Genomic DNA, 13,297 nt, shown 5'->3' with positions numbered 1-13,297 from the left:
TAAAACTGAAACTCCTCTCCTCTGCTTGTGTTTTGCATTTGGAAGAGATTTCCTTTCAGGTGGGGAGGGGGAGTAGAACTCCTTAGCATCAGAGCATGTTAATAATAATCATATAGAAAATATTAATGCTCTGATGGTCATTTTGAACAATCCTTTCTTAGTGAGCACCTAGAAGCTAAAAGGAACATGCGTGCCAAATTTCAACTTTGTAGGCTTTACGGTTCTGGAGATTTTGTGATAATGCATGAGGGGTATTTTACTGTTATATATATATAGAAGATTATTCTTCATAGCTAATGTCCCAAAAGTTGATTTTGCTCTCTTTTGCTTTTTCTCAGGAGTTCCTTCAAAGGTATAATAACACATCTCTTTTCTGAATTAAAAGCCACATATCCAAGTCATTCTTTGGGTTTGTTATTTGCTTGTCCCATTAAACTATTGATACCTCAGTCGGTTTCATTTGTTGGTCTAGTAGACAGGCAGTCCTCGACTTGTGACCGCAATTGCGCTCAAAATTTCTGTTGCTAAGTGAGGCACTTGTCTTATGTTCAGGGGAATGGGGTAGCTTTTCAAGACAAGGAAGGAGGTAAAAATTAGATGGCCATTTTGTTTTATTTTATTAAACATTTTGATTCCTAAAAGCAATAATTTCATCTTTCCATTACTATACAGAGCATTAAGCATCTGCCCAGCCAACCCTCTAAGCAATCAATGCATTTTGGCAGCAGCATGGCACAGGTTTAAATATAATTTCTTAAATGTATTCAACAGCGTATTTAAATGCTAAGCATTTCAACTATAAGAACATCCTTGATTTCCATTGCGGTATGAATTTCGCCTGACGCTGCAAAATTTCTAAAAGGTGAAGCAGAAACAGAGAATTTATCTTTTGGGTCAAATAACCATAAGTCAGGATATGTTAATCGCTGCTCTTTTATCCAGTTTGTTGAAGAGTTCTGCTATTTCTTGGCTGCACTCTGAGGTCCTCAATGTACAACGGTTCATTTAGTGACCGTTTGAAGTTACAATGGCTCTGAAAAAAAGTGACTTAGTTAGGACCATTTTTTTCACATTTACGATGATCGCAGCCTCCCGGTGATCAAAATTCAGGCGCTTGGCCACTGACTCATATTTATGATGGTCTCAGTGCCCCAGGGTCACGTGATCCCCTTTTGCGACCCTCGGGAAGCCAGATTCACTTAACAGCCATGTTATTAACTGGGGTGGTGAGGGAGGTTGTACTTTGAATGGGAAAAGAGGGGTCTTGTGTAGGAAAAAAAGGATCGTTTTTGTTGTGGGTTTTTGCCCCTTTGTTTGTTTTGATGTGGAAAAATGGAGGCAAAAACGGGGCATTCATTTCTACTCTGCCTCACTTCAAAGCTTAGCACAAACGAAGACGTAAAGAGGGAAAAGTTAAGGTCTCACTTAGCATAAACATAAATTTGGAGCTCAGTTTTGGTTGTAAGTTGAGGACTACCTATAGGGTTATCCAGATTTTTACAGATAAATGTAAAGGTTCCCCTCACACATGTGTGCTAGTCATTTCCGGCTCTAGGGGGCAGTGCTCATCTTCGTTACAAAGTCGAAGAGCCAGCGCTGTCTGAAGACGTCTCCATGGTCATGTGGCTGGCAGGATTAAACGCCTTCGAAGGCGCACGGAACGCTGTTCCCTTCCCACCAAAGGGGTCCCTATTTTTCTACTTGCATTTTTTGCTTGCTTTCGAACTGCTACATTGGCAGAAGCTTGGATGAGTAATGGGAGCTCACTCCGTGATGCAGCGCTGGGGATTCGAACCGCCGAACTGCCAACCTTTCTGATTGACAAGCTCGGAGGCTTAGCCACTGAGCCACCGTGTCCCTATTTTTGCAGTTGGGAGAGGCCTAAATAGTATTTTGGCGACTGTGGTCAGTGGGAAAACCAAGGCAGGAAAAATTAAATTCAGGGGTTGCATAAAACTCAATGTCTTGGGATATTCTGCCACAATGCAAAAAATGATGCGTACCAGTTCGAGAATTCTTCCATATTATTTTCTTCAGAATGTTTATATGTCATTACGCGAGTTTCTGAGTTACTGAAAAACATAATGGGCTTTATTAGCAAATCATTTTAAATGCAGCAGGCTGTTATGTTTTTTTTTAATATTGCTATAGCCAATTGGCCTTTCAGAAAAATTGTTAAAATGACAAACAAGATTGTGTTGTTAATATCTCCGGCTATTCCGCTGTGCTGAAAACTAATAACACTAATTGTAGATGTTAAAAAAAAAAAAAACAGGCGCAGGGTACATTCCGAAATCTATCTGCTACTACTTGCTATAACAGAGGTAGTCCTTGACATACGACCGCCACTGAGTCCAACATGTCTGCTGTTAAATGAGACATTTGTTAAGGGGGCTAACAAATGACTGAGAATCTCCATAGACTTTTACAACATAATCACCAAACTGAATCCCATCCCTGTCAACTAGGTACATATTTCTTGTGCTTACCATTATAATTCATGCTTTGCTTACCACGATAACAACAATCACATTTTCTTGTAAGTATTATCCAATATAATCTATTTTTTAAACAATCTTCTTATTGCTTTATATATTCATCTTGTCCATTTTAATTTATTTTATTTTCTAACCGTTGATAAAAATACATCCCATACCATATAATATTCAATTTCTTCTTTTTCTTTGATTACCAATGTTAACCTATTCATTTTAGTTTACTTTATTGTCCAATGATTTTTTTTTATTTTTATGTTTTAAAAAACATCTCTTTTGGTGAACAATGTGGTTCCAGGCAGGGGTGGGATACGACAGGGCTAACTACCGGTTTGGGATTTACGAGCTTCCCTGCAGGCCAGTGAGCTGCGCGCCTGTAAATCGTCATCAGCAGCTGCCTGCAGAGAAGCAGCCTTTGAAACAGCCCTGTTTCTTGCTTTTCTAACTGCAGCTGTGCCTCATTCGGCAGCTGAAGTTGAAAAATCAGGAAATAAAGATCAGGTAAAAGCCCGGGTGGGTGGGCAGGCAAAAACATCAGCAGACATAGAACCGGTTCTATGTCTGCTGGTCTTCAGAGCTCCCGGTTCTACAGAGGTGGACGGAACCAGTAGAAACCCACCCCTTGTTCCAGGTTTTTACATTTCAATACAAACGTGACCATAGTTACATATTTACCTTTCGTACACAATTTCATATCGTATTATTACTTATTCTATTTTCTTTTAAATATTCTCAATGAAAATAAACACAAACATGCGTCCTTCACCTTCTGTACATTGAACTGAAAACCCCTGATATTGCATTAATATTGCACTCTACAGTAGAATCCAATAGAGTTACTGCTCTGGGATAGAAGCTGTTTCTCAGCCTATTTGTCCTTGTTTTTATTACTGTCTTGTACCATCTGCGAGATGGTAATAGTTCAAAAAAAGGGGTGCCTAGGATGAGATGGATCTTTGAGAATTTCTGCACATTCAAATATTTTGTCAATTACTTTGCCCTCTATCGGTATCTTATCGCTTTTCCAGTTCTGAGCAAATACAATTCTAGCTGCTGTTAACACATGTATAATTAAATATGTTTTTTTTTCCTTTACTATAACCTTCAGGTACCATTCCTAATAAAAAAATATTTCAGGTTTCAAATCTATGTGTTGCTTGATCATTTTTTCCCCCAACCTACTATGTGTGTATTTTTGTCCACTATCTTTTAGCTTCTGTCCAAGGCCACCACATATGGAAATATGTTCCCAATGTTTGATGGCACTTCCAGCATTTTGGCTGATTTATCTTTGAACATCTTTGCTAATTTTGCCGGTGCAAAGTGCCATCTATAGAACATCTGGCCACTGTTGTTCAGTGAGTCCCTGCAGTTGTTACATTAGTAACATGGTTGTTAAGCAGGGGTGGGATTCAACCAATGTTACTACCGGTTCAGTGACTACGTTCGATGACGGGACCTCGTCATAAGTACGAATCAGTTGCCTAGTGTTGTAATGACGAGGCAGTCGAGTTGTTTGATCATGAACAACTGAATCATGATGATCTTTATTGGAGTATAGTCTTGCATTTATATACATTTTTAGTTATCCTTCATCATTGGTTAACTTTGGTTACTGCTTAACTTTTGTTACTGTTTAGTACAGTAATCCATACAATTAATTATCTCTAGTTAAAGTCTAACATATGTTTACTTCCCCTCTCTAATCCTCCTTTATCCATAGATTAGTGATTTTGTTTGCCTGAGTTGTATTTGCTTGGAAACATTCTTTATCTGAGGTTTGCCATCCGAGATTGGAACATTCCTGTAATTACAACTCTACAGCCTAGCATCTGAGTTTTGATCCCATGAATCAGAGGGTCCTCCTAAGCGTAGAAAATGGTCACCGGTTCCTTTTTTTTCAGTGCCGTTGTAACTTGGAACAGTCACCAAATGCATCATTGTACAGATGTTTTATAGATGGTATCTGCCTCCTTCAAGGTTAGCGAAAATGTATTGGGGATATTCAAAAAGAAATACAAGAGAAATATAAAATATATAGTATTACATATTCTAACTGCAGCCAGAATTGCTTACGCACAGTGCTGGAAACATATATGCATACCACCAGATGAATTGGTCATTCAAAAAATAATGACTTGTGCTGAGATGGATAAATTAACTCTGATGTTACAAGAGAGAGAGGAGACCGAGTATTATAAGACTTGGGGAAAATGGTATGACTGGATTAAGCAAAGATAGATAAATGGATGATAAAAAAATTAATGATAAGCAACATATAAACTAATGTTTACATTGCCATAAATTGTACATATTTGTAAATAATCCACAAAATAATAGTATAAGACGAATGCCACAAACTATTGAAGTTAAGATATTTGTACTCTTTGTTTTGTTTGTTTTTTAAAGTTATAAAAGACTGTTTATTTATTTTTTTAAAAAGGGGGAGGACTATCTGTACCATCCACCCACCCACTGAAGTCCCCTAGCCGCAGCAACACAATTTTGCGTTAAACTACGACTCCCATAAACCTTTACTACTGGCCCCGCCCCGCTGAGGCTGCCGGGAGCTGTAGTAGCTTCCTCCTCCCCACCCACTTTGCGGCTAAGCCAATGAAACGCGTTCCCCCGGCTCTGTCCGCGCCGGCTGCTTTCTCCAGTTCCCGCTCCTTTATAGACTTACAAAAAGGTCAGAGTGATGGTATCTTTTATTTTAATCCCAGGTTGGCAAATCCGAGCTTTCTTTTCCACCTCCAAACCTTCCTAAGAGGGTTTTTTAAAAAAAGAGTTTTCCCAGGAGAGGAAAATCGATTTGCAAGTCCCAGCTGCGACTACTACATAACCCACCCCAAAGGCAAGCAACTGCAAGGGAGGGGGGTTGTAATTGAGGAGGGAAGCAAGGAGCAGAGAGAAAGAGAGCAAGCAATTGGGGGGAGGGAGGGAAACTGCCTGCAAAAGTAAACACACACACACACACCACTTTTCTCCCGGCCGTTGCAATTGCACCATTGTCGTTGCAATGGCGCATTAACGGTGCATTGCAATAATTGCACCCGTTTTTGCAAAGCCAGGGACATCCCTCTCTGCACCTTTCTATTTCCTCCCAGGTGGAGAAAACCGACGTTGTTTCTTGGCTGGTACGCGTTGGTTTGCACGTGCTCCGACCGGACCGGTGGAGGAGGAGGGCGCCCCAATCTTTTAGCTGCGGGGAGGGGGGTGGTCTCTAGGCTGGGGTGGTAGGGAGGCCTCTCCTCTTGCATGAATCCGGATCCTGAGAAGCGCCAACGCCGATCTGTGCAGGTAGCCCTCGAAATTGCGACGCTGTGCTTCGTTTAGTAACCGTCCGACGTTCACAGCAGCGGTGGAAAAAAGGGACTTAGTTAGGACCTTAACCCTGAACCCTAACCCGTTTTTTCCCAGTCATGTCCATAAAAAGGTACTTAGGACCCCTTGGAAGCATCCCCCGGGTCACCTGGTCCAAAATCAGAGGCGTTTGGTCACTGACTCGCACTTACGACGGTTGCGATGTGTCCCCGGGAGGTCGCGAGATCCGCTGTTGTGACCTTCGGACCAGCCGAGGCCATGGGGAAGCCCCGTTTACACTTCACAACTGGTTTACTGACTTAACAACGGCAGTGATTTACTTAACAATGGTGGCAAGAAAGGCCCTAAAATGAGGCCCAAACTCACATAACCAAAGTCTCACTTAGCGACAAAAATTTGGGGCTGCATTGTGGTCGTAGGTTGAGAACGTCCTGTACTGCTACATTATAGGAATGTGCCTCAGTCTCATTATTATTATTATTATTATTATTATTATTATTATTATTATTATTATTATTATTATTATTATTATTATTATTATTATTATTATTATTATTATTATTATTATACACAAAAATGACAGTGCACACAGCAAGCAAGATAACTATGATGAGTTTCGTATCACAAATCACTAATCTAACACTTCCCAGGCATTTAGGACTTTGTGATTTTATTATTAGTATTATTTAGTGTGGAATTGTTGAGTGTTTTTAAAAAAAAACACAATTCTTAATATATAATGTATATAAAATACATTTGTTTGCCTTATATATGCAACTCTGTTGTGAGAGCAAAGACCTTGGAAAGGCAGCATTAGAGAAAGAGTAAAACTTCCTTTTTAAGAAACATGATGTCTGGAAAGGACAAAAATACTATTAGGAAAGAAAGAGAACTAAAAAGAAACACAGGACAGAAAGGAATGGGAAACCAAAAGCAAAAAAAAGGAAAGTCATCCTCAACAAAACACCAACACAACTCAAGTTTTAAAGTTTAGCTGCTTTTATGATAATCCACTTGCCTAATTTTATATTTAATACATCCTGGAACTGTTGCATGTTTAAATAGGGAATTAAATCATATAAACTCATGTTATTTATCCAGCTAGAGACAGTAGCAACCAGCTATAAGCATTGCCAAACCTGGAAAAACTGAATGCTACAGATTGCTCTTGATTTATAGATTTCCTAAATCAAATATTATCCTCGAATTACCACCACAATTGAGCCCAAAATTTATGTTGCATCATGCTTAGAGTATACTAGCTCGATACCCGGGCTTTGTACCATAACACATAACATTTATCACTCTACTAGCTGGATACCCATGCTTCACTAGGAAACTATGCGGTCGGACTTAATTTTGGGGGAGGAAAATAAGGGGGAAAATAATTCTGCCTCTGCCTACCATCACCCATCAGTATTCATCCGGCTAGCATCCTGTCAGTGTGAGAGAGTTGAGGGCTGGAAACTGAAACAGTATTTGCTGTGTGAGCAAGGAGACAGCAAGGAGCCTGGATATGGCTCAACTGTTCTATACTAAAGCTGCTTGGTGCTCTGAAACTGAAACTGAAACTCCACTGCTTGTGTTTTGCATTTGGACCAGATTTCTTTCCAGATGGCAAGAGGGAGTCGAACTCCTTAGCATCAGAGCATGTTAATAATAATATAGGAAATACTCTAAATGTTCTGATGGTCATTTCGAAAAATCCTTTCTTAGTGAGCCCCTAAAAGCCAAGAGGAACATACGACCGGGTCAGTAACTTATCAAAACTGCAGTGCTTTGCTTAGCAACCGTTGATGAGAAATGTTGTAAAATGGGGCAAAAGCTCACTTAACAAATGTCTTGCTTAGCGTGAAGCTCAACCTTGCTCTCTGTAATGGTCTGTCAAGCTTGCTGCCATTGAAACTGTTATCCCTTATTCTTTTTAGGGCAACCTCCTATCAAGAGAAGACAAAGGAGTGAAAACCAGAAGCACAATGGAAAACCAGAGAAGAGAAAAAGAAGAGGAAGTTTAAAATTTCAGCTAAATTTAATTTACAGCGACCTCGTTCACAATACGCCTCCACATTTTTCTGTAGCTGCCAAGTCACTCTTTGCGTCTCTCGTGCCATGCCTTACGACTCGCTCTCTGGGAAGTGACCTATCTCCCAGGAAGGAAGGAAGGAAGGAAGGAAAAGGAAGAAAGAGAGAGAGAGAGAGAAAGAAAGAAAGAAAGAAAGAAAGAAAGAAAGAAAGAAAGAAAGAAAGAAAGAAAGAAAGAAAGAAAGAAAGAAAGAAAGAGAATTTGCACCAAGACAAATTCCTTGTGTGTCCAATCACACTGGGCCAATTAAGAATTCTATTCTATTCTTCTATTCTAAAGAGAGATAGAGATATATAGATATAGATATACATACTGCAAATTTAGGGAAAGAAAAATGGCAGCAACGGATGTGTATTTGTAAATAAGAAAAATGAAGCTGGCTTTTTTGCACGATTTATCCAGCCTATCCGTTTTATGAAGAAGAAATGGACACAGTAATAGATGCTTGGTTTTTTTTTTAACAGACAGACTAACTGCGTTGGAAGGGACCTTGGAGGTCATCTAGTCCAACCCCCTGCTCACACAGGAAACCCTATACCATTTCTGACAAGTGGTTGTCCAGTCTCTTTTGAAAAGCCCCCCCATCCCTACTTTTTTAGTGTTCTTTATAAGAATACCTACTTCTGTCTTTTTGGGGGAAATTGGACTAAAGCTGCTTCTGGTCATTATAGAAATTAAATCACTGTAGAAACATTATTTTAAATAATAGGGTTCTGTAAACATTTCCTTTGTTCAGCCCGGACATTGATCTTGGGATTAATCTGGAAGGATGCCTTCATTCCTGAAAAGGGCATTATATATCTCCATCATGCGTCCGATGCCCCACAATACTTCTTTTCTTTCGTATCTTTCTCTTCTGACATTAAAACCATCTCTAAATCGTGCTGCTCCCTCAAGGAAATATTGCTCCAGGACAAACAAGGTGATTGTAATTTGTTACTTGCTGGTACGGTTGGAGAGAGAGCTGGTGCATCTGTTGCAAAAATGCATACAGTTATTACCTTTAAGTCAGGGGCCATGTTAAAAAGTTTGATTCCAAAGAACAGGAAATACAAATTATTTTTGTATATATTTTTATTAATACATTTTTCTTTAACATATATAAGCGTTTGGTGAACAGTGTATTGTCTGGGTCATTTTACATACCGGTATACATAATAATAGTAATAATATTCTTTACTCGTATATAATAATAATCTTCCAACACCCAATTTCTACTTTTTTTTTCTAACCATTGGTAAAAAGAATCTCAAATTAAAAACTATTCCATGTCTTCTTTATTCCTTATCTTTAATGTTAACCTACCCATTTCTGCGCATGCTAATATTTTTTTGATTATATTTTCATCTGAAGGATTCCTCATTTTTCTAGTTTTGCGCAAATACCATCCTCGCTGCCGTCAAAACATGTAATATTCAATATGCATTCCCTCTATTATATTTTTCTGGCAAAATACCTAACAAGAACATTTCTGGCTTTATGTTCCTTTGTCATTTTTTCTAACCATGTTTGTATGTTCATTGGGAAATATACATTATTATGATCCAATCAGAAGATAAAGGTTTTTATGAAAGTACTCTTTTCATGAAACAGTTTTTAAACAGCTTTTAACTAATCGGTGTTTTTCTTTTTTGATCTTTTTTAGGATACAGTGGATATGTCCTTGTTCCCTGCAGAAAATATTCGAAATTTTAGCATAGTAGCCCATGTGGATCATGGAAAGAGTACATTAGCTGATCGGCTGCTGGAAATAACAGGTGCAGTAATTTTTATAAAATGCGTGCCTCTCTATTTGCCTATTTGGTTATGTGTTGTAATGCCAAGTTTCTTGTATTTTCTGAAAATATTTCAAATATCTGAGATTTCCATGTTTAAAATGTTGTGTTTCTCCATGGAAGTGACTCTTAAAATTTAATTTATTGACAACTTTTAAGACTTGTGGACTTCATTTCCCAGAATTCTCCATCCAGCATGACAGCCTTGCATGGTTGGCTGGGAAATTCTAGGAGTTGAAGTCCACAAATCTTAAAATTGCTAAGTTTGGAGGTGGCTGACATATTCATTTGGAGTCAAGAAACAAGGAAGTGTTGAGATTTCTGTTCTATTTAGACATGATAAAATTAGGATTGTTTCATTTACTGAAACTACAACAGACTGGCATTGTAGGAAAAAAATGTTTACCATATATACTCACAGCTAAGCCAAATAGTTTGTAAAATACACCCCAAAAGATTGGCTTTTATGCAAGTGATAGACCTTAATGACCGCAGGTGATTTCCTTAATAATGGCAGGGGAAGTAGAATTGTAAATCTTGTCATCACATGACATCTTGGTTAACAATCGTGGTTATTCACTTAACGACCCGTTCTTTCCCAGTTAAAAGGCTGTTTCAAACTAATTGTCTCTGATAAGAACGAGCCTTGCCAAGGTTGTGCAAGGCTGCCAAGAACACTAGATAAAGTTGCCAAGGAATATTTCAAACACGAAGAGTCTCCAAGCACCAACCAAGAATGCTTCCTGCAAAGAACTCTGGTTTCTCAGCTGGCTTTTATCTGCTTGAAGGAGGGGCCATTACCTTGCAGCCTTACTCCCGAGTCACCTGTGCTGCTGCAGCTGCTCTTTCCTTCAAGCAGCCCTGCGCGGACGCGCACTGGGCACAGGCTCCTCGGGGACCTCTTCATCACTGCTGTCAGCCTCTACCATCTCCAAAGGTAGCACTCCACTCCCTGATGGTCCTGGCCCCATCCCAGCATCACACACAGGCCCCTCATCCGAGTCCTCGCTTTCCGAGACCTCAGCCATCCTCACCTGCTGCTGGCAAACCACAACAATAATGATCATGGACTCTCTCTCTCTCTCTCTCTCTCTCTCTCTCATCCTCTAGGAGCAATTGCCAAAGCTGACCATAATAAGCAGGTGCTGGATAAATTGCAAGTGGAACGCGAAAGAGGCATTACGGTGAAAGCCCAGACGGCTTCCCTCATTTATAACCACCAAGGAACAAATTATCTCTTAAATCTCATCGATACACCGGTACGTGCCTTGCTGGTTATGACTCGGGCTTCTTGCTTTGCTTGCTGCCTTGCTAACTTTGCTTCCTGGGCCGCTCACAGCCAGAGGCTGTCGGAGGTGTGTGTGTGAGCTTTGCTGAGGTGGGATTAATTTTTTTTTTAATAAATTCCTTTTTCTTTATTATCATTTGTGGTGGAGTTGCAAAGAGGCCCAAAAATATTGGCAAAAATTACATAAGTGGCTGGAAGAAATATGTGGGATGAAAATAGAACATAGACCGGAGTTTTTTCTGTTAGGGATTAATATGAGGAAATATGACAAGGAAAACATACTTAATAATCCATATAATTACTGCAGCAAGATTGGCGTACGCACAGAAATGGAAAAATAAAGATACTCCAAATGAATTTGAAATACTTAGGAAAATTACGATGTGCGTAGAAATGGATCAGCTAACAAAGGAATTAAAAAATAAGGAGGATTTGAGTTTTTATAAAATATGGGACAAATTTTATGGTTGGCTAGAGAAGAGGAAGATTCAAGAGAATAAGGAATGATAATATGTATATTTAATGTATATTTGTATGAAATTGTGTATTATTATTATTGGACAGCAAAGTAATGACAAAGATCGATGTTAGGAAGACTGTACCATGTTCAACATTTTTAATGTATTTTTTGTTTATTTTCGTGTTTTGTTTAATAAAGAAAAACTTTTTATTAAAAAAATTATTACCAGTTCTGTGGGCGTGGCTTGGTGGACATGGTGGGCATGGCTTGGTAGGCCTGGCAGGGAAAGGATATACTGCAAAATCCCCATTCCCTCCCCAACCCACTGACCTGCTTTCCCGCTCCGTTCTCCTGTGCAGGGCAACCAAAGAAAACCCAGCCGATCAGCTGGGACTTGGGAGGCGGAGAATAGATGGGGCGGGGCCAGTTAGAGGCGGTATTGGCCGGTTCTCCAAATTACTCAAGATTTCCGCTACCGGTTTTCCAGAACTGGTCTGAACCGGCTGAATACCACCTCTGCTTTGCTCCAGGTCTTGCAGTAAACATGGGGACTTGGGGGGCAAAGTTGGAGCAATAAATGGGGAGTTAGATCTATTCTCTGGCTGTGTTGCTTCCGTGCCTCGCCCCGGGTCATCGGAGGTTTGAGATTCTTCTGATAAATAAGCAGTGCGCCATTTGAGAACTTGACGGCAATCTATTGATGCTCTTCATCAGACGTTTCTTCCCTTCTGCTCAGGGTCATGTGGATTTTAACTATGAAGTGTCACGGTCACTGTCGGCTTGCCAAGGAGTCCTGTTGATTGTAGATGCAAACCAGGTAGGCTTTCAAAATTAAGCCGTGTTTTGTTTCCGAAGGGACGAAAAGATTTCCCGTTCCAAATACAGGCTCTGCAAAACTGGCTCACCAGACAAATCATCATCTTCTTTTAATCCCTTGTGGGGTGGAGTCAGGGCAACTGAATGGAGCTAGCAGAGTGTTTTATTAGCTGGATGCCCTTCCTGTTGCCAGTGCAGAGTTTTGCTTGGTAGATATATTCTCATCGTGCCCAGAGAGAGAAATATCTGCCTCTTCCTAGGATTGAATCCACAGCCTTCTGAGGTGAGAGCTCCATCTCTAGGCCATCACATGACTCTTGACTCACCAAAGAAATGGCTTTGTTAAAGAACCCCTAAAAACACAAGGACCAAAAGGTCCTGTAAAAGAAACAGGAATTGGTGATCTTAGTCAAGAATCTTAAATGGAAGAATAATTTGGAACACGTGAAATGTCTATCCAAATTATTAAGGATTTTGTCATGCCCTTGTTGGAGTCTGATTCTGAGGGGGAGATTGAGCAGCTGACAGGGAGTGGGAGTGTGGCTCCGGTGGCTGTGGAAGAAACGGGAAGGGCACAGTCTGGCTGGGCATTCAGAGGAAGACCCAGGCCCACCCCCTCTTCATTCTAGGGCACGCAGGGAGGAATGGAGAAGGGAGCAACATGGCTTGTGAGAGAGAAGAAGGCCCTGATCCCTTTCATTAGTTGCAGCTGGGAGATATAAGTGGGGCATTTGCACACAGCTCCTTGCTGGAAGCAAAGCGTGTATTACCTTTGTTGAAGCTCATCTGGGTTTTGGCGTCCTCCCAACTGTGGTTGCTGCATTATCTTGTGGAAGTCTGCAATTTATCACCCTGGCCTGCCGTACTAATTACTTCAGTGTGGTTTGTGTTGGTTTTTTTTATTTCTAATTATCTTTACATTGGTTTCAGACTGCATTTCTTTCCTTCATAAACTGTTTTTGGAAGAGTTTGATATCCAGCTGAGGATAATTGGACATTGGGGGCCAAGTTGGAAGCATTAAAGGGAATTTATTCTGCTTTTGTGACTTCGTTATT

The 13,297-nt window shown here is 40.1% G+C and overlaps 1 protein-coding gene across 3 annotated transcripts in view; it reads left to right on the top strand.

The window, feature by feature from the left end:
* The first annotated feature begins 5,384 nt into the window (after positions 1 to 5,384).
* The window catches only part of GUF1 (GTP binding elongation factor GUF1), a 32,799-nt gene continuing 24,886 nt past the window's right edge, over positions 5,385 to 13,297 (top strand). The window contains exons 1-5 of one of the 3 annotated variants that reach the window (XM_087963479.1): positions 5,385 to 5,795; positions 7,748 to 8,824; positions 9,548 to 9,659; positions 10,788 to 10,936; positions 12,162 to 12,242. In XM_087963479.1, coding sequence (XP_087819605.1) covers positions 8,672 to 8,824; positions 9,548 to 9,659; positions 10,788 to 10,936; positions 12,162 to 12,242 — 495 coding nt within the window. In that variant the 5' untranslated portion in view covers positions 5,385 to 5,795; positions 7,748 to 8,671. The remainder of the gene's footprint in view (positions 5,796 to 7,747; positions 8,825 to 9,547; positions 9,660 to 10,787; positions 10,937 to 12,161; positions 12,243 to 13,297) is intronic. The other 2 variants (XM_087963482.1, XM_087963481.1) reach the window with 2 other exon arrangements.

This window comes from Notechis scutatus, chromosome 4, assembly GCF_049901735.1.
Source record: "Notechis scutatus isolate UNSWTSFEM ecotype Mainland chromosome 4, rNotScu1.2, whole genome shotgun sequence".
NCBI lineage: Eukaryota > Metazoa > Chordata > Lepidosauria > Squamata > Elapidae > Notechis > Notechis scutatus.
Note: the sequence above shows the minus strand (reverse complement) of the source record. Positions and strands in the feature narration are given on the sequence as shown.